General features: G+C 44.1%; 1 protein-coding gene across 1 annotated transcript in view; it reads right to left on the bottom strand.

The window, feature by feature from the left end:
• OPHN1 (oligophrenin 1) overlaps positions 1–14455 on the bottom strand; it is a 366805-nt gene extending 352350 nt beyond the window's left edge. Inside the window, exons 1-2 of the mRNA XM_062183480.1 lie at positions 13811–14455; positions 13513–13670 (exon numbers count right to left, since the gene is read on the bottom strand). Coding sequence (XP_062039464.1) covers positions 13513–13666 — 154 coding nt within the window. The 5' untranslated portion in view covers positions 13667–13670; positions 13811–14455. The remainder of the gene's footprint in view (positions 1–13512; positions 13671–13810) is intronic.
• Between the last annotated feature and the right edge of the window lie 6982 nt (positions 14456–21437).

The raw sequence follows: 21437 nt of genomic DNA, 5'->3' as shown, positions 1-21437 counted from the left end.
TCATCCCATTACGGGTGCCGATTTGAGTCCCCGCTGCTCCACTTCCAATCCAGCTCTCTGCTATGGCCTGGGAAAGCAGTAGATGATGGCCTAAGTGCTTGGGCTCCTACACCTATGTGGGAGTCCCAGAAGAAGCTCCTGGCTTCTGGCTTCGGATTGGCACAGCTCCAGCGTTGCAGCCAATTGGAGAGTGAACCAGTGGATGGAAGACCTCTCTCCCTCCCTCCCTCTCTATTTTCCTATCCTTTATTTCACTTAATTCTACTCCTATATTTTCCATTTCTTTGCTTCTACCTGCTTTACTAAAGTTCTGTTTTCCTAACGTGGAAGTTTAGATTATGTATTGAACTGCAATCTCTCTTCCATCGTAATGTAGATGTTTACAGCTATAAATTTCCCACTAAGTGTTGCTTTTGTTGCATCCCATGAGTGTTGGGATGTTGTTCCATTTTATTCAGTTCAAGTTATTTTCTAGTTTCTCTTGTGATTTCTTCTTCTTTGACCCATTGATTATTTAGAAGTGTGATATTTAATTTCCATGTGTCTGCAAATTTCCTGAATATCTTTGTTACTGGTTTGTAATTTCATTCCATTGTAAAGAACTTGCCTTAAATAAATTTATTCCTGCATGTTTTGTGGCCTAGCAAAATATGCCTGAATAAAATGAATGAATTGAGATTATCCAGTCTGAGAAAAAGAAAAATATGAAGAAAAATGTTCCCTGTGCATTTAAGAAGAACATGTAATCTGCTATTATTCGATGGAGTGTCCTACAGATACCTGTTAATTTAGCTGGTTTATGGTGGTTTTCAAGTTCTGTTTCCTTGTTGATCTCTGTCTAGTTGTTCTACTCATTATCAAAGTGGAATACTGATGTCTTCATCTACTATTGTTTAGTTTGCTCTCCTCCCCTGAATCCTGACTATTTTGCTTCAACTATTTTTAGAGTACTGTTTCTTAGTTGTTCATAAATTTGTAAGTTTTGGTCATTATTTCTTCAAGTATTCTTTCTGCCCCTTTCTCTCTTTCTTCTTCAGTAAATCCCATTACACATATGCTGTTATACTTGATATCCCACTAACTCTGGGGCTCCGTTCATTTTTCTTCATTTATCTTTTCCTGAGACTATATAATCTCAATTGATCTACCTTCAAGTTCTGTGAATAGTTCTTCTACTGCAAATCTTGCAAACTTACTGTTACAAATCTACTGTAAATCTATTGAGGTGAATTTTTCATCTGTTATTTTATTTTTCAACCCCAAGATTTCCGTTTGATTCTCTTTTACAATTTCTAACTCCTTATTCATACTATCTATCCGGTGAGGTATTTTCCCATACTTTCCTTTACATCTTGAGACAGATTTAAAAACTTGCCTGGAGCAGGCATGTAGCACAGCAGATATGATGCCCCTGGCAAAGCCCATATCCCAAACCAGACTGCTTGAGTTCGAGTCCTAGCTCTGCTTCCAATCTCAGCTTCCTGTTAATGAGCACTCTGGGAGACAGCAGGTGATGGCTCAAGTACTTGTGTCCCTGTCACCCACATGGGGGACCTAAATTCAGTTCCTAGCTCCTGGTTTCAGCTTGGCCTAGCCCTGGCTATGGCAGTCATTTGAAGAGTTGACCAGAGATTGGAAGAGATCTCTCCTCTCTCTCTTCTCTCTCTCCTTCCCTTCCTCCCTCCCTCCCTCCTCTCTCTCTCTCTGTCAAGTAAATTTTTAAAATAAATAACTAACAAAAATTTTACCCAAATTCCAACATTTAGACTCCAACAGGGACAATTTCTACTGACTATTTTTTTTTTTTTTGCTGTGTGTGGACCATGCTTTCCTAAATCTTTACTTGCCTCATATTTTGTTGAAAACTGGACTTTCTAGACAATACTTCTGGATATCAAATCCTGCTACCACAACCCCTATGTTGTATTGCTTTTGTTGCTGTTGCTCTTTGTTTAGTACCTTAGTATCTTTCTTGGACTAATTGTGCAAGGTGTGTATTCCTCCTAGTGTACAGTTGCTGAAGTCTCTGCCTGGTTAACTTAGTGGTCAACTAATGATCATTCAAAGATCACCTAAAAAGGCAGCTTGGGTTGAGCCACCGCCTGAAGTTCCAGGATCCCATATGGGTACCAGTTCAAGTCTCGGCTGCTCCATTTCTGATCTAGCTCTCTGCTATGGCCTGGGAAAGCAGTAGAAGATGGCCCAAGTGCTTGGGCCCCTGCTCCCTTGTGAGATATGTGGAAGAAGCTCCTGGCTCCTGGCTTCAGATCAGTGCAGCTCTGGCCCTTGTGGCCATCTGGGGAGTGAACCAGTGGATGGAAGACCTATCTATCTCTCTCTCTCTCTCTCTCTCTCTCTCTCTCTGTAACTTTCAAATAAATAAATATTTTTTTTAAAAAAAAAAGGCTGGAAACATTTTCGACTTTTTGCTGAGGACTGTATGTGCCTGTTGCAGAATACTTTCAACACTAAATCAGGAAGTTTACAACTCTGCCTTAAGTTGAACTACAGCTCCGGTCTTTTCAGTTGAGGTCTTTTAGGCACAGTCCTGAGCATGTGTGTGGTCTTCTTTTAATTTCCAGGAATGTGTGAGAGCTTTTTAAAGCCCCCATGAGTATCTCACTCCCCAGTGCTACCTTTCATGTTTTGGCCAGGTTTTTGTTTACCTTGACTGGTACAGAAGCATCAGGCAACTGTGATGTTCAAACACCCTCAGGGCTAGCTGCTTGGCAGATTAAGATGCAGATTAAGCTTAGGTTTGAGATCTACTTCCAGCTTCTGACTCCATCTTCCGGTAATATACACCCTGGGAGGCAGTGGTGGTGGCTCAAGTGATCCAGTTGCTGTCACAAACCTGGATTGACTTCCTGGTTCCTGAATTCAACCTGACCCACTTTCAGACACTGCAGGCATTTGGATAGTGGACCAGCAGAGGGGAGATCCTTATCTATCTTTATCTCTATCTTTGACTCTTAAGTAAATAAATCCTCATTTTTTGAAAAGACACTAGAGTTAGGGCTTTTCACACAGAGAAGCTCTACATTAGGTAAACTAACGAGAAGCCCTGTGAATGGGGCTTTTCCAGGTAGCTGTGGGACAGGTTAAATAGTAACACGGTTCTGCCTATGGAACTTTCTGAGGCGTTACAAACCCAATCTTCCCCAACCCCCAGGTGCTACAAGGCTGCTGGTTTTCACAGCTATTGTGGTTATAAGTTGCTGGTTTTCAAGGCTACCCCAAAGCTGGAAAGAAGGTAATGGAAGCAGAATATGCTAAGAATATGCCAAACTCTGCTGCAACAGAGATTCAACAGCTTTTCATCAATTAACACTCCTCAGATTACTGGAATCACATGTTAAGTTAAAGTTCTGAAAAATCTGACTTTGACCATTTTTGCAAGTGTCCTTTTGCTTGTATGGAGAAGGAGATTTTCAGAGTTTTCACCCCACATTCCAAATCACCAGGTACAAACTTAAAGAAATCTTGCCCCAAAATGGCTGAGAATTTGCCTATAATGGAAGCGACTCCTAAGAAAATAGAAGTTGAAAAACATATTGGGAGAAGACTTTTTAAAGGATAGACAAAACATTGGCAGTTGTTGCCTCTATGGTGGTGAACTGCAATTATGTTCAAAATATTATTGTCAAAAAATGTTAATATACTTATACCCAGGTCCTACTTTGCGCTTCTGATCCAGATTCTTGGTAACATGCCTGGGAGGCAGAGGATGGGACTCCAGGTACTTGGAGACCCAGGTTGAGTTCTAGGCTCCTGGCTTTGGCTTGGTCCAGCAGTTGGAGACAATTGGGAAGTAGACATTTGGGAAGAAAGAGGATGGAAAATTCTCTCTCTCTCTCTCTCTCCTCTCTCTCTCTCTCTCTCCCCTCCCACCCCATCTGTGTGTCTCCTTCTCTCTCTGTTACTCTTTCAAATAAATAATTTTAAAAAAAAAACAGAAACCGAGAGGTATTTTAGATTTTCCTGAAGATCCCATGAGATATACTGCATCCTATCTGTTTCTAAGAAACTACCCATTCACATGAAAAAGCTTACTCCTTACTAAGATCATTAACTAACAAGGTGGTAAAACAGGTCTGTTTAACTTTGGAACTACTTCTCCTTAATTTATTCTGCCTTCCAAAAGACAGCTGTCCAGCTCCTCATTGCCTAGCTCCGCCCTACCCCACACAAATCTCTATTTCCTAGCAGGTACCCTACACTGTACCTTAAATTTCCTCTTTATGGCTCTTCTCAAAATTGTAATGAATTTATTTATGTAGATAGTTGATGTTATATTCCAAGAAGGCAGAGCCTATAACAGCCTTATTCATCACTGCATCTCCAATTTCCAGGACAGTGTCTGACACGTAGTAGGTGCTAAGTAAATCTTATGGAATTAAGTTGAAATGCCTTTATATTGCCCAAGGTTTATCACTTGATACAAGCCTGGTAAAGCATCACGAGGGCACTCTACCACACTAGAAAAAAAAATCCATTCAAGATTTCCAGGGTACTCCCCTGGAAAAGTGTATATCTTTCCAGATCCTCATGAGCTTTCAGGAAATCTCTGTAGTAGCTGATTAGAGAAACAGACGCCAGATTAAACAAAAGGTTTTGGCTGTGCTTTCAAAAAATAAGGCTATAAAAATGAGGCTGAAAAGTACTTTTCCTTCATCACTCCTTTTTTTTTTAAATTTTTTTGCCAGGCAGAGTTAGACAGTGAGAGAGAGACAGAGAGAGTTATAGACAGTGAGAGAGACAGAGAGAAAGGTCTTCCTTCCGTTGGTTCACTCCCCAACGGCCGCCATGGCCGGCGCAGCGCTGATCGGAAGCCAGGAGCCGGGTACTTCCTCCTGGTCTCCCATGTGGGCGCAGGGACCCAAGCACTTGAGCCATCCTCCACTGCCCTCCCGGGCCACAGCAGAGAGCTGGACTGGAAGAGGAGCAACCGGAACTAGTACCCGGTGCCCCAACCGGGACTAGAACCCGGGGTGCCGGCGCCACAGGCAGAGGACTAGCCTAGTGAGCCACGGCGCCGGCCCTCCTTCATCACTCTTAAGCCTGATTGAGAAAACTTTTGTTGTTGTTGTTAATGGCATGTCAAGCTAAAATATTCCCTACCCAGTCCAGCACCATCCCCATTCCTAGCAAAACAGCTTCTTATAAAGTGTCACAATTAAAGACTGGTCTGGTTCACTTTTCCACCCCAGTTCCCATAGCACCCACAGTTCAACTACTTTGGAATCTAGTCTTCTGAGGACCTCTAATGAATATGGCAATATATCTCTATCAAAGTCCTTCTGACACTACTTCATTTCTAACAGCAACGCCAAATGGCATACCTATTGCATTGATCTGAATTAAGCTGAAATCTAAGATAATTAATTCCATGTGCTCAAAGCACTGATTAGATATCATTGGTATAACAGGATATCTGTTAAGTGAGAATGTGTATTATATCAACAACTCTTCTCTGCACATCATAGCACTATGCCCACCCCAACAGTATTAAAAGTTTTGATCTCGGGCCCTGGCACTGTGGTGTAGCGGGTAAAGCTGCAGCTTGCAGTGCCGGGATCCCATATGGGCACCCATTCGATTCCTGGCTGCTCCACTTCCAAGCCAGCTCTCTGCTATGGCCTGGGAAAGCAGTAGAAAATGGCCCAAGTCCTTGGGCCCCTGCACCCGCGTGGGAGACAGGAAGAAGCTCCTGGCTCCTGGCTTCCAACCGGCCCAGTTCCAGCCATTGCAGCCAACTGGGGAGTGAACCAGCAGATGGAAGACACACCTACCTCTCGCTTTCTCTCTCTCTCCTCTCTCTCCTCTCTCCCCTCTCCCCTCTCTCCTCTCTCTTCTCTCTCCTCTCTCCTCTCTCTCCTCTCTCTCTTTCTCTACAACTCTGCCTTTCAAATAAATAAATCTTTAAAAATAATTTTGATCTTCCTCACTACAAAGTTATATGGGACAGAACTGAAGGGCATCAGGTTTATACCTCCCAAGAAGCATTCAGCAAGAGAAAAAGCCAGCATAATTCAAGTCATCTATGCTCACTGGACATATAAGCTACATTTTCCCTTTGCTTATTCTCCTAAAATACAGATGAATTGGCTCTGAAGTTTACGATAGAATCAATCTAGGTTATTTAACTATTTGAGGAAGTTGGTAGTCACCAGAAAACAGAAGGATCAAACCAGAAGGAACTCCAAATATCACTGACCAAACTCCTAATTTTATAAATGGAAAAACCAAGGCTCACAAAAGTAAAACCTTATTCAAGGTCATACAGCTAGCTAGTGACAGAGTTGGAACCAACTCATCCTTCCAGCAAAGTAATCACTCAACCAGATGGGTGTCCCAGTTCCCAAAGTGAAAACTAAAAAGGCACCCGAAAAGGTAACCTTATTATAAACATCTAAAACTCTTGCCTTTAAAAGTGCAGAATGTAAGAAAGTGACTTATTTTAAAATTTGAGACTAGGTTATTAAAGCTATGTGAATTATTACATTCTACTTTATCAACTGTACTTTTTTTTAAAAAAAATCATCTTTTGGATTCTTCTAAAATGTAAGTTTTTATTAGTCCAAGACAGCCTACATGTGTGCAGTTGTACATATAAATGTGTGGGCTTAAAAGTCTTATTTTTTCTGACATCTTTTTTTAATACACAATCATACATATAAAGCATCCTTGGTTTTAAAAGGCTATTTTAAAATTTTATTTTGTTTGATTTTTTGTTTAATTAAATGCTGTCACATTCACTGACATAATGTGAAAATTTATGCAAGCATAAAAATAAGATCATATAATTGCTAGTCATTTCTTTTCCAAAACTGTTAGACTACAAAATGTAATGCAAAAAATCAGAATTTATGGCATGTTAGAGCTAAATGCAAGCTTATCAATCTCCTACCTCAGTCCCATCTTTGTAAAGCCACAGACCCTGGGCCTCTACTGAAACAACTTACCAGAGTCACAGATCCCGTGCATAGCAGAAACAGCACCATATCCTGGCACTTAGATGCTACGCCCAGGGTTTTTCCCATTATACCATCATTTGGCCTCTGCTCATTTGCAGAGTCCAGTGATGCTTCCCCAGAGAAATCACTATCTGAAGACTTCTGTCCTCCATTGTCCTAACTCATTAGACTCTAAGTCTCACAGATGAGTAAAGCTGAAGTATCTAGCTCAGGGATTTCAAACTGATTGAATGTAGCCCATGATTTATTTACTTATTTTGAAAGTCAGAGCTACACAGAGGGAGAGACAGAGAGAGAGAAGTCTTCCATCTGCTGGTTCATTCCCCAGATTGCCACAATGGCTGGGGCTGAGCCAGGCCAAAACCAGGAGCCAGGAGTTTCTTCCAGGTCTCCCCCATGGGTGCAGGGACTCAAGCACTTGGGCCATCTTCTGCTGCTTTCCCAGGCACATTAGCAGGGAGCTGGATTGGAAGTAGAGCAGTGTGACATGAACCGGCTCCCATGTGGGATGCCAGCATGGCAGACTGTGACTTTACCTGTTATGCCACAACACCAACCTCAGATAGCAATTTTTTTTAATTATAATGTAAAGCTCTTTTAAATGGAGTAAGGCTGCTAAATTTTACTCTAAGAACACCGGCCCTACTAATGTACTTCTATAACTTCATGTTTTTCTGCTTTCTCCTTTGCCTCTGCCAGCATTTGAGCCTAGGATCTCTGAGTCCAGAGTAGACATAACTAATAGCACACCAAAATAAAATGGGTTGACATAAAATGTGAGATATGACATTATGTTCTACCAATGCAAATATTTCTGGCCTTTTAGGTTAACTCGCTATCCCAGAGGTCTTCAATCTGCTTATTTTTGATGCTCCCTTCCCCAGCCAAGCTGAGATTTTTCTAAAAAAATATTTTACATGGCCAAAAAATGCAAAGAAGAATATTTCATGACATATGAAAAACACGTGAAATCCATATTTCAATGTCAATAAATAAACTTTTACTAAAACATAGTCACTCTTTGTTACGATGACAGAGCTGAGTAGTTGCCATTGAGACTGCATGGCCCCCTACAGCCTTAACATTTACTATATGGCCCTTTATAGGAACGGTTTGCTGACCTCTGACCTATAGCAAACAAGATGTAGCGCTGCCAATTAAGTGCTAAAAAGTCACAAATCTCTGTGTGGGACTGCTAATACCATACACATCATTCCCAGAAAAACACTCCTAAAATACAGCTTGAATCATGCCATTCTCCTGCAGGAATCTCTTTTAGTCGTACCTACCTATAGAGGAAAGTCTGGAAATGCTTAACAGGTCTTGCAGTCAGGCCTCTACCTTTTACTCCACTTTCTTTCCCAAATCTCCCTTCCTACAGCGTCTATCCCCGGTGACTTGAATTACTTGCTTGCCCATGACATGTGTCATTCCTACTACATAAGGGCCTTGTTGCCAATACAGGATCATCCCGTAAAATAAGCACAGCCTTCAGGGTCAAGTCTAAGTTCGAATTTACACTGTTGCCCTGATTAGTTGAAGAAGTTCCTTAACTCCTCTGAACTTTAGTTTTCTCATCTACAAGACAGGAATAATAATTCTTATCTTAGGAAAGTGTTACAAGATGTAATGCCTGGTATATGGGAACAGCTGGCCAAGGACTGTTATTCATTCTGCCCAACTCCAGTGTTGCTTCCTCCTTTGCTTCTCTCACAGAGAAATGAGCTCTCCCTCTAATGTCACATACCATCGCACCTACCTGTCCCACACTTTTGGCTCTGATCCTTAGCTACTACCTTCCAAGATAGTAATTTCTACCCGGGTTTTGTCTCTCCTACTAGCTGAAGAACTTCTTGAGGACAGTAATCATGTCATGTTCTGTCTGTCTGTCAGCCATAAGAACAATGGCTCGCACATAGTATGCACACAAGTATTTTTCGAATGAATGGTATGTGTTCACTGAACTATATATATCGCTTATTAGGAGTCTCATGTTGCCTGGGGATAAAAGCAGGGGCCACGTCACTTGTTGTGAATAATGCCTAGCCTCGGTGTTCAGCAAATATTCAAATAACATCAGGGACTAAAGCTGCCAACATAAATTTTTTTTTAAAAAAAATAGCCAATGGACAAATAGAAAAGCAGGAAATTTAGCCACATCTCAGAGTGGTGGCATTTTTATTTTGCATTAGTTTAAGTCATCTTGCACTCCAAAAATTATAAATAGGTTATGTTTAAATGAGAGGAGAGAAACTACTTCCCTAAGGTAGACATGTGGGATATCATTCATAACATCAATGACCTACGAACACAGAGCTAAGTGTAAGCATTCAAGCAGGAGCTAAATTTTTCATAAGTTAATCAGAACACACAGCTGTGATGAAAACCTTATCTAGAGCTCTGTACAAAATAAAACACAAGACAGCAGGCATTTGGCCTAGTGGTTACGACTTCCACATCCCAAACTAGAGCACCTGGGTTCATTTCCCCACTCTGGCTCCTGATTCCAGCTTCTTGCTAACGCACTCTCTGGAAAACAGCTGTCAGTGAAGGCTCAATTAATTGGGTGCCTGCCACCAACACAGGAGACCTGGACTGAGTTCCTAGCTCCCCATTTTTTTTTCTTTTTGACAGGCAGAGTGGACAGTGAGAGAGAGAGACAGAGAGAAAGGTCTTCCTTTGCTCTTGGTTCACTCTCCAATGGTGGCGCGCTGCGGCCAGTGCACCACGCTGATCCAAAGGCAGGAGAGGAGCCAGGTGCTTCTCCTGGTCTCCCATGGGGTGCAGGGCCCAAGGACTTGGGCCATCCTCCACTGCACTCCCGGGCTATAGCAGAGAGCTGGTCTGGAAGAGGGGCAATGAGGATAGAATCCGGCGCCCCGACCGGGACTAGAACCCGGTGTGCTGGCGCCGCTAGGCGGAGGATTAGCCTATTGAGCCGCAGCACTGGCCAAGCTCCCCATTTTAACCTAGGCCATTACACGCATTCGGGGAATAAACAAGCAAATAGGAGCTTTCTCTTGCTGTTTGGCGAGTTTCTCTCTCTCTCTCTCTCTCTCTCTCTCTCTCTCAAATAAAGAAATAAATAAAATTTTAAAAGGACTGGAATGTTCAATGACTTCTTTTAGAAAAGAATCAGGGGCTGGCATTGTGTTGCAATGAGTTAAGCTACCATTTGTAATGCTGGCATTGTCAGGCATCCCGTATCAGAGCGCCAGTTTAAGTCTGCCAGGACCATTTGGGGAGTGAACCAGGCAATAGAAGATATCTCCCTCTCCTTCTCCTTCTCATTCTCCTTCCCCCTCTCCTTCTCCCTCTCCTTCTCTTTCTTCCTCTCCCTCTCTCCCTCTCTGATTCCTGCTCTTTCTGTCACCCTGCCTTTCGAATAAATAATTTTTAAATTAATTATTTTTTTAAAAGATCAGACACAAGCAAGCTACAATATAAAATCAAGTTCCACTGAGGTTCACGACTTTAAGAAAAGCTGCTACTGCTGCTGTTTTTTTGCAACTCTGGTGCACCAGATCTCAATGGTTCCTAGAAATACTACCTATCTCATTTGCCAGTCACGTGAATTAGCTAAATAAAAAGGTGTGCAGCATTCTTGCTGCCCTTCACTACCAGGTTCCAAATGCCATAGATTCACACACATGCATACAAAACTCATTCCTGGGGCCTGCGCTGTGGTGTAGCAGGTAAAGCCGCTGCCTCCAGTGCCCGGCTGTCCCACTTCCGATCTAGCTCTCTGCTATGGCCTGGGAAACCAGTAGAAGATGGCCCAAGTCCTTGGGCCCCTGCACCCACATGGGAGACCAGGAAGAAGATCCTAGTGCCTGGCTTTGGATCAGCGCAGCTCCAGCCATTGCAGACATCTGGGGTGTGAACCAGTGGATGGAGGACCTCTCCCTCTCTCTCTTTCTGTGCCTTTGCCTTTCAAATAAATCTTTAAAAAAAACTCATTCCTGAGACACGCCAAGGTAGGAAGCGAGAGTTTCCTATAAGATCGCAGCCGGAAAAAAAGTCTCTGCTTCCAACTCTCTTCTATTCATGTATTTCCCTTAAAACCTTCTAGAAATCACAACTTCACAGATATATATCAGTAATATATGAAGGTGTATTAGTATTATCAACAACTCACATTGGTTAGCCATTTCCACTTACAGAGCACTTTCATAATCCATTCATTCCTTTGGGCCTCCAAGAACCCTGCCAGGTGGGTACAATTACCCCCAAGTTACAGATAAACCAATCTGTGCCAGATTCCAAGATGGGAAAGCTAAGCCCTGCAACACAGGACTTCTAACTCTGATTCCAGGGTTCTTTTTTTTTCTCCTTTTTCCTGTGCACAAAGCAAGAGCACACCTTTGTCTGGCTTCCACCCTCCAGACTCTCAGCAAGTGGCCCAGCTGGCACAGTGTGAGGAAGTAGAGTGGGAGTATAAACATTACTGTGGTCAAGACAGTGGGAAACATCCCGCCTTCGCCCCTAGCTACTTGGGGTTTTAGAATGCATGCAATTTAAGAGGAAAGAAATGCAGTGTGGGTTAGCTGCTGACTTTTATTTCCTACCTGTCCTATTTCAGGCTCCCTCTGTATACTCAGAAAACCACCACATATATCAAGGAAACCGCCCCCCTCCCTGGGCCCAGAACATCTCTTGGATCTTTGGCCCAAGTGGCAAAATGTAGGCCTGTTTAATTGCTGACTCTTACTATTTTTAGTGTTAGAAAAGAATAAAAACCCCTAGCTTACAAAAATGTTGACCCTTTCTCCAAATGTTTTACTGAACTGCTTGTCTTCTTACAAATCGGAATCTCTCTGATAGGCTGGAGCTGATCATATTTTTAGCACAAACACTTTCAGCTAATCATCCACTTGACAAAGCCACTCCCTTCCCAGGCCTTATGCTACACTTCATTTGACGGTGGATACTGCACTGAGCAGCTTGATGCAATAAGTAAACAACAACAAGAGCGAGCAGGAACATTTCCCCTTTCCTTCTCAGTGAACCCTCCGCTTTCTGCTGATCTTTGTGCCATAAGATGCACATCCTTAACCTCTCAAGGAATGCTATTAGGTGGAGACACACTCCAAAGCGTGGCCTGTAAGTCTCTATAAAGAAGAGCATTTCAAATGCCCCATATTTAAGGGGCTACCAGGAGTTTTCTTGGAGAGGCCACAGCAGGACAAACCATTAAGTGCTCAAATGCAATGAAATGATCTGCAACAGCATGGACACTGACCAAAAGTGGACAGACAACATGTGCCGGGGATGCACAGACTCCAAGGGGCAAATCAGAAGAGCTACACAAAAAAACCCAGCCGGCAGCAGTTTCCACCACACTGCAGCTAGGCTTTCCTCCCTGCTCTGGGCTGGCTGCATCGGCCTTACGAAGGCCCCCACGCTGCACCTAAAAACCGAATTCAGGAGATAAATCCACCCAAAATAGACTTGTAAGAGGACATGACATATTAGCCAGTGACTCCGACTTGATTTTTCACAATCATCTTTCAGCCAAGAAGAGAAAAAAATTAATTATCACTCCACCCAATCATCACCCTCCATTCTTCGGGTTATATACTTTGGCACACAAGGGTTGGCTTGCTTTCACTGTTATTGGCGATGTTTATTATTCTTTCTTTTACTCCAAGCCTCTTGCCAAGCAGCAGAAATAAAACCTCCAGACATGGTGAAGGGGCGGGGAGGGGAGGGGAGGGCTAGGGAGGGTCCCACAGCTGTGTCAGCTGCAACCACTGGAAAAGCCCACCTGGGGAAGACTCCTTCAGCACAGCAAGCCCCAGGCCTGGATGTATACTGGACTCCCTCAGAGTGGGGCTCCTTCTGCCAGGGAGTAAGCAGGTCTTTGTTCCAGGCTTAAGCAGAATTCACTGGCACGTGAAGCCATTCAATAATCCTAAACTTAGACTGACCTTGACCTAAGCCACAGCTCAGTATATTAAAGTAAAAAAGAAAAAGAAAAAATCGCTGGCGCAAAGGTGCTTTCTTTAGAAAATAACTTACCACGGGGGATTCTTTTCCTGCCTGCACAATTATCTGTAGCAACCAGCGGCTAGGACAGAATCATTATTCAAGCTGCTGGCCTAAATTCCCAATTCTTTAGGAAGTGCTGGAGCAGCTCCTTGGCAAGCGCGGATGCCACCTTGCCCCCCAAGGAAGGGTGCTGCACATGTCCAACAGTACAAGACTGCCTTTCAGAATGAGCAACCATCTGCCCAGTAAGAGTAACCGCAGAGCAAGAGGGTCCTTGGCATGGCTACAGACCATGCCTCCTAAGGTCAGGGCCACTACGAGCAAAGGCCCAAAGTTCTAGTCGCACCCAGCAGTTTCCATTTCTACTGACACCCCTCGCCCCCACTGTCCCCTCCCAACTCGCAGCTCCTGAAGAGTCAGAAACCCATCTGCCTCAGAGACCTGGGCTAAGAGTCACCCCGAACCCTCCATTGCCCCTGTGCAAAGGTTGAAAGGCCAGGGCCACTGGCTCAAGGAAACAGCGGCACGGAAGCCTTCCACTTACTTCTCATAGCGCTGATAAGCGCGTTGCCGTCTTTGATCACGTCTTTGATGAATTTATTGGTCCTCTCCAGCTCTTGCTCATAACACTTGAGCCTTTCCCGGAAATCGGGGCTGTCCAGGTAGCAGTCGCTGAACTCCAGCGGAGGATGCCCCATAGTTCTGATGGTGAGGGGAGAGAGAGGAAAAGACACAAAGACCCGGAGCATCAGTGACACAGGAGAGGGAGTAGATGGGGTGGGCTGAACGCGGGACCCGCTTAAAGGAAACTCCCAGCCTCCCTCCCTGTGGAGGACAGGTACCTGTTCCAGTGGGTCTCCTGGGGAGCGCTGCCTGATGCGGAGGAAGAACGGGCGGCCGGGCGGCTGCTTCAGGTGACGGCGAGAGCTAACTAACGCAGTCGGATCCCGGCGGAATGACGCCTAGCTAGCAGCATGCCCCCTAGGCATCGCCTCCCGGCTGGGCAGCAAGAAACCGCAGCCCCGCTCGCCTCCAGAGACGGCCCGGATCCTTCCTGGGCAGTTGCAAACGTGACACTTGGGCCCGCCCAGGGTGTAGGCGGGGGTGAGCGCTGGGATTGGGAGCCGCCTCTCTTCCTCGCTCTCCGCTCTCAGGCTAGCAGCAGGAGATTTCCTTTGCCGAACTCCGCGGGCAACCGGGATTGCACTGTCCCCTCCCCCTTCTTAAAGCCAGCGCGTCCTCCGCGCCCGCAGCGAAGCCTGACTCCCGAGCCCGAGCCCGGGGGCTGCTGTTGCAGTTGCCTGCCTTGGACCCTAGGGTTGCGTTACCAAAGCCCGCCGACTGCGGGGAGGTCTTCCTAGTCCCAAGGAACCGGCCTGCTGTCTGGTTAGGCGCCGGAAGGGTTAAGCTGGGGCGGCTAGGAAACGTAGTCTTCTCCCCCAACCCCGTAGACACCGGAGCGGGAAGCGGAGGGCGACAGCGCGACGCACAATAGCTGCGGTAGCCCGGCGCTTCCCTACGGAAACTGGGGAGCAGTCAGCGCCCTAGGACTCCAGCTGGAAAGCGTGGCGGCCTGGGAGATGTAGTCTTTCCGTTCGAACGCCCCATGACTCCTCCCTGCGGTCTGCCTACCACCCCGCCCGGGCGGCCGCTCTCCCAGGACCGCATTCCCAGCCTGCTGCACGCTCGATGGCTCGCTCGAAGGGCCCAGCCCCGAGGGGCAGGTGCCCCGGGGCTGGCGTTGGCTTGGAAAGCTTCGGAAACTGGAGCAAGAAACCAGGAGGGATCCAGAGTGGGAGGCTGTCTCTCACTTCCCATTATGTGGCTGGACAATGTATTCTTTTTCCTTCCTCTCTTTCCTGCCGACCTACCCATGTCTTTTTCCTCTTTCCTTTCTCCTGGCTCCTGGTTCAAGCTCTCTCAGCCCCTGGGGTCTTCGACCTGAGTAGGACCTCAGATCATGGTTTTTGTGACCCAAATCATTGCAGGGGTTTCCATATGTAAGTGGAAATTGTAAAAAGAACATGTCAGGGGCCGGCGCCGTGGCTCACTAGGTTAATCTCCACCTGCGGCGCCGGCATCCCATATGGCCTCCGGTTCTAGTCCCGGCTGCTCCTCTTCAGATCCAGCTCTCTGCTGTGGCCCGGGAAAGCAGTAGAAGATGGCCCAAGTACTTGAGCCCCTGCACCCGCATGGGAGACCCGGAAGAAGCTTCTGGCTCCTGGTTTTGGATCGGTGCAGCTCCAGCCATTTCTGCCATCTGGGGAGTGAACCAGCGGAAGAAAGACCTCTCTCTCTCTCTCTCTCTCTCTCTCTCTCTCTCTCTCTGTGTGTGTGTGTATATCTCTACCTCTCAAATAAATAAAATCTTAATAAAAAGAGGATGCGATCACTTGGCTTGCAGTTTGTCTAAGAGGCCTCTTGTCCGTGTCCAATGTAGGAGATTCAGTGTACATTCAATTGCCAAGTGAAGAAAGCCAAGGAAAGCCAGAACTGAAGGGGCTGCAAATAGAGTGATAGTGGCTAAAGCACCTGCATTAGTGTTCTGAAGCAAATTACCACAAGGGTGGTGGCTTAAAACAACAGAAAGTCATCTTCCAGTTCTGAAAGTCAGAAATCAGATAGGGATTTCACTGGACCAAACTCAAGACATCAGAAGAGCTGTGTTCCTTTCTGGATACACAAGGAAGAACCCATTTTCTTTTTCCAGCTTCTAGAATCTGCTCACATCCTTTGATTCATGGTCCCCTTCTTGCATTTTCCAGGCTAGCAGGGGCCAGTCAAGTCTGTCTCACAATGCATCACTCCACCTTTGAGTCTCCTGCCTTCTCCTTTCACTTCTAAGACCCTTTATAATTATTGGGTCCACAGGATAATCCTCCCATCTCGTGATCCTTAATCATGCCTGCAAATCCATTTTGCCATATAAGATAGCATATTCACACGTTCCAGGGATTAGGCATTTTAAGGATTTTATTGTTTTGTGGGGCGTGGGAGTGAGGGAGAGTGAGCACTATTCTCCACCTATACCACCCACCTCATTAATCTTCAAGAGGACCCTATAAGATCCATGTTATTATACCCACTTAAAGATGGGGAAGCTGAGTCAAAGAGAAGTTAAATGATTTGCTCAAGGGTGCACAGCTAATTAAGTGACATCCCTGGCTAGTTCTAGAGCACTTAACTATTACACTATATCACAGACTTTTACAGTCAAATGAATGAACACCCTCCCAAAATTAATCAGTAACCACATCCCTACTCTTTTTATCTTTAAAGTTAACTTATGACATAACGTCCAAATTGGGCTTTAAACACACCATGAGTTGAGGAATACCTGTACTAAGAGAAGATGCCCAACGAATGGGTATATATCTTCTTACTATAGCAAGGTTCCTTAGCATTCACTCACTCATTCAATAAGCGTTTTTGGGGAAAAAAGTTATCTGCTTTGATTTATAGAGTCTATATACATGTTTTCTTTTTTTAAAAGATTTATTTATTTGAAATTCAGAATTGCAGGGAAGGAGAGACAGAGACAGAGAGAAAGGGAGAAAGAGATCACTCCACAAATGGCCACAACAGCACATGCTGAGCCAGGCTGAAGCTAGGAGCCAGGAGCTTCTTCTGGGTCTCCCACGTGGGTGCAGGGACCCAGGCACTTGGGCCAGCCTCTGCTGCTTTCCCAGGTTCATTAGCAGGGAGCTGGATAGGCAATGGAGCAGCCAGGACTCGAACTGGCACCCATGTGCAGCGCCGGCTTTACCTACTACACCACAACACGGGCCCCTATACACACATTTTCATCACAACAAAAACTGTCATTTCATGTTAGATGTAATCATTCTCATCTAACTGGCTACACTCAAATATTTTTACAGTCATCTGTGTCGTCTTTATCAAGACAATGAAACAAAAGCACAGAGAAAAACAAACGCCGTGGACCAAATACCAAAGAAGAAAGAGGCATAAAATTAAAACTCAGCTGCATTTTCTGAGCTGCTTTGCCCACTTTATCCCTAACAACCCCTACAACTGAGGTTTTCAAAGTTTTAATCACATAACCTCTAAAAGAATATTTTAACAGGAGGAAGGCATTCTGGCACACTGGATCAAACCACTCCCTGGTTCCCACAGATTGGAGTACCTGGGATCAAATCCCACCTCTACTTCCAATCCAGCTTCCAGCTTATGGTCACCTTGGGATGCAGCCGATGATGGCTCAAGTACTTAGTTTCCTGTCACCCATGTGGAGGACCTTGATGGACCCCTAGGCTCCTGGCTTCAGCCTGGCACAGCCTCTGTTGTTGCAGACATTTGAGGAGTAAACCAGCAGATGGAAGATCTCTCTCTTGTTTTCACTCTCTTTTTTGCTTTGCCTTTCAAATAAAAACTTTTTTAAAATGCAATTTTAAGAAATCATGAAGCCCCTCACCAATTTTTAGGTTGACACCTAAATTTTTTCATTATACTTAGTTGGCAAAAGTTGTGGGTTTTTTTGGCAAAAGGTTTAATTTTTAGCATACTACAAATGCTGACATTTTAAAATAAAATTGTTGTATAACTCTTTCAAAGATACTCAATTTGGGACTCACCATCAAACACTCCAAGCAAAATAAAGTGTTAACTCTTCTTTAACCCTCAAAAAAATTACCTTGTTCCTTTTATCTCTGTGAAATCAGACAGCCATTACATTCTCCCCACAGAATTTTGTCCTTTTTTACACTTGGAAAGTCTTCTATTGATCACCATATATGTCTTTGCAGCAAAAATGTGCCCATAAATAGAAATCAGGTTCTTTTATTTTCTTGTGACCAGAAAGGCTCCATGTATAAAAAGTCTTCTAGATTGAGTTATTGCAATTATGCATAGATGATCGATAGACATACTGTGAAGCTAATATAAATTCTGATTACTATTATCCACATAAAACTATTGGACATTCATTTCTTAGTGAGATGAATGAGGAAGGGATAGATTCCAAAGCCTTGCGTAACTGAAAATTCCTGGACACCAATATTTGAAATTGTCATTTTGTTTATCTGCAAGGGGTTTTACATACTAAGTCAAAGCACCATAGTAAAATTACTGACCTTTGAGAGGTATACTTTCCTGTTGAGAGATTGAGAAAGACAGGAAAAGGAAAGGAAAATTGGAGGTGAGTTCTCAGGCAAATCATTTCTTAGGGACTAGCACTAAGGGAAGTTGAGGATTTGGAAACTGCTTCTTTTTCAGCTACCTCATGCCCTCATAGCCCTTGTTAAGTCTTCGTATACTTTTTCTTGGGCTGCATATTTGCACTCTCCCCCCAATTTCATATATTAAAGTCCTAAGGTGATGGTATTAGGAAGTAAGGCCATTGGGAGGTAATCAGGCCGTGAGGGTTGAGCCTTCATGAATGAGATTAGCACCCTCAGAAAAGAGGCCCAGCAGAACTCCCTTGGCCCTTCCAATATATGAGAACAGAGAAAAGACGGGTCTATGAATCAGAAAGTAGACTGCTGCCAGACATCAAATCTGCCAGTAGATTGATCTTGGACTTCCCAATTCTGAAAACTATGATAAGCAACTTGGTGTTGTTTACAAACAACCCAGGCTATTATATTATTTTAAAGATTTATTTATTTGAAAGGCAGAGTTACAGAGAGGGAGAGGCAGAGAGAGAGGTCTTCCATCTGCTGGTTCACTCCCCAGACTTGGGCCATCTTCTACTGCTTTCCCAGGCCATAGCAGAGAGCTGGATCAGAAGTGGAGCAGCCAGTACTTGAACCGGCACCCATATGGGATGCTGGCACCACAGGCAAGCAGCTTTGCCCGCTATGCCACAGCCCTGACTCCATATGATATTTTTTATTTTACGACTGCCTAGACTAAAACATAGCTGCAGGGCTGGGCATGCTGCAGTGTGAAGACAGCTGCTGTAATATCATTACCCTGACTTTATGTGTGAGAAAGAACAAGCTCAGAGAGTCTCAATAACTGCCACTTTCATCAGCCAGTAAGGGTTAAACAAACCCCACTAGTTAGACACAATAGGAATCTGTGATAATACAATAGACACATGTACACATGCATTACATATGCAGGGTTTACCACTATTTTACAAGCAACAGGAATCCCATTTGAACAATCTGGGGTAATGGTAAGGTTCTGCATCATAGTACGTGCTTGTATCACAGAGATGTAAGCATTTGTCAAAATACAAGATGTTTTCACTTCACTCTATGTAAATTGTACCTCTTAAGAGAAAAACTGTGAACACAAATGGAACTCTATTAATAATATGCATGAAGAAGTATTTAAAGAAAGAGAACTAATGCCTGCACTATACTCTTAAATGCATAGAAAGTAAGATGGATTGATATATGGATAAGAAGGATAATTAGATGAAGAGATTTGTGAAGTAAATTCATTTTGCTGTTTGAAATTTTTCATAGTAAAATTTTGAGGTAGTAAAATCCCATTTCCCATGTTTTTATTGTACATCAAGGTAACACCACCCCCTCAGTCACCCCTGCAGTCCTAAGCCATCACTCTATTTCAGCTGTGACACTATGGAGAGAACAGTGAGCTTGGAGCAATACACATAATACAGACGTGAAGTCTAGTCTAACTTCACACCTTAGAAGTTCTGTGACCTTGAGCAAGTCACCTAAACTCTTCTCACTTGGAATAATAGCTTCACAAATCTAAGTATTAATTGTAGCTGCCATATGTAGATATGCTGACATACCAGCCTGCGCTGCGGCTCACTTGGCTAATCCCCCGCCTGCGGCACCGGCACCCCGGGTTCTAACCCCAGTTGGGGCGCCGGATTCTGTCCCGGTTGCTCCTCTTCCAGTCCAGCTCTCTGCTGTGGCCCCGGAAGGCAGTGGAGAATGGCCCAAGTGCTTGGGCCCTGCACCCCATGGGAGACCAGGAGAAGCACCTGGCTTCTGGCTTCAGATCGGCGCAGTGCGCCGGCCTCAGCGCACCGGCTGTAGCGGCCATTGGAGAGTGAACCAACGGAAAAGGAAGACCTTTCTCTCTCTCTCTCTCTCTCTCTCTCTCTTTCACTGTCTAACTCTGCCTGTCAAAAAAAAAAAAAGATATGCTGACATACACTAACCCCTCCAGAAGTGTTGATTGACAACAGTGCTTCTTTATTGTTCTTGTTCTGATGGATAGTCCCACATGCAGAAAGGAGTCCGATTGTCCACAGTGATATTCCTAGAAAAACATTTCCATTTATATCACAGCACAGGTTGATCCCTGTTCATCATCATCATAGGAAATTTAAAAGCATGCTTCTGCTCAAAAGGAATTTACATTTTGAATCAAATAGAAACTCTAGTCTGGTTTGTGGTCTTGGTATTATGCTCTCTCAACTTTCAGAACGTACATAGGGTCTGAAGTACAACATGTGGTCAATACCACCATTTGAGGTTTCAAAACCAAAACCTGCAATCCTAGAGTCAATCACTTTAGCAGACTTCTCTGAGGTGGAACCCCAGAACAGCTGCAAGTTGTGATTCTGATCAGTTCGGGTCATCCAGTTTGATCAAGTCATCCGGCTCAGATCTTGACACTATTAGCTTGCTGTGTCTGCCAGTCTATCCTTCATGCTGGAATCAGAACAGTGGACGGGGTCAATAATGTCAGAATCAGCCTCCTGTAAATTTGAAATCACTTTTGCAACTTGAAAGAAACAGAGAAAGTAAGCAGGTGTTAGAGATTTTGACAAAAGGCCATGTACCTGCCTAAGAGAGTTAAATAAATATCCACCATTAACTTACCATGTCAGGTTCTGCATCATCTCTTCCATCTGAGACCATGACTAGTTTTGGTACAATATTCCCTAACTGTGCTTATTTATCACTTGCTCTTCTCCATATATGGAAAAAATGTAAGCAGCCTTTGTAATACTAGTCTGGGAGGCTGGAAAGAAAAGGTAATTTTTGACATGACATGTTTTAGGCTTCCATAATTTGTTAAGGATTTAGTATCTCTTATTTGAAATGCTTGAGACCAGAAGCATTTCAGATTTTGGAGTTTGGGGACTTTGGATTTTCAGGTTAGGGATGCAAACCTGTAAATGTGTTTTTATACTATGGTGTTTTATAACCCCTGTGTTATCTATGAAGGCTCCTAAAGGTGTTTGTCCTGAAATGCTTCAGCCTTCTCTTCAAAGAAAGGTAGAGAAGATATAGAAGTTAACGGACTTGGTATCAGTAATAAAAAGACAGACTGGAGAGAAAATAGAGGTGAGAATGGAGAGAGAGAGCAGCATGTGTTAGTGACTTTTCACACCCCAAGGCCGTTCACAGAAATGATTTCATTTGCTTTTGCCTGACAATTCAATGAGGAAATTTCTATTTTCTCTTTTATTTTACAGATGAGACAAATAGGCTATTTGGCCAAGGTCATCCAGAGACAAATTAAGTACTAGAGATTTAAATTCAGGTCTGAATTGGAAGCCATTTTTGCCAT

This window comes from Lepus europaeus, chromosome X (genome assembly GCF_033115175.1).
Source record: "Lepus europaeus isolate LE1 chromosome X, mLepTim1.pri, whole genome shotgun sequence".
In the NCBI taxonomy this organism is placed as follows: Eukaryota; Metazoa; Chordata; class Mammalia; order Lagomorpha; family Leporidae; genus Lepus; species Lepus europaeus.
Note: the sequence above shows the minus strand (reverse complement) of the source record. Positions and strands in the feature narration are given on the sequence as shown.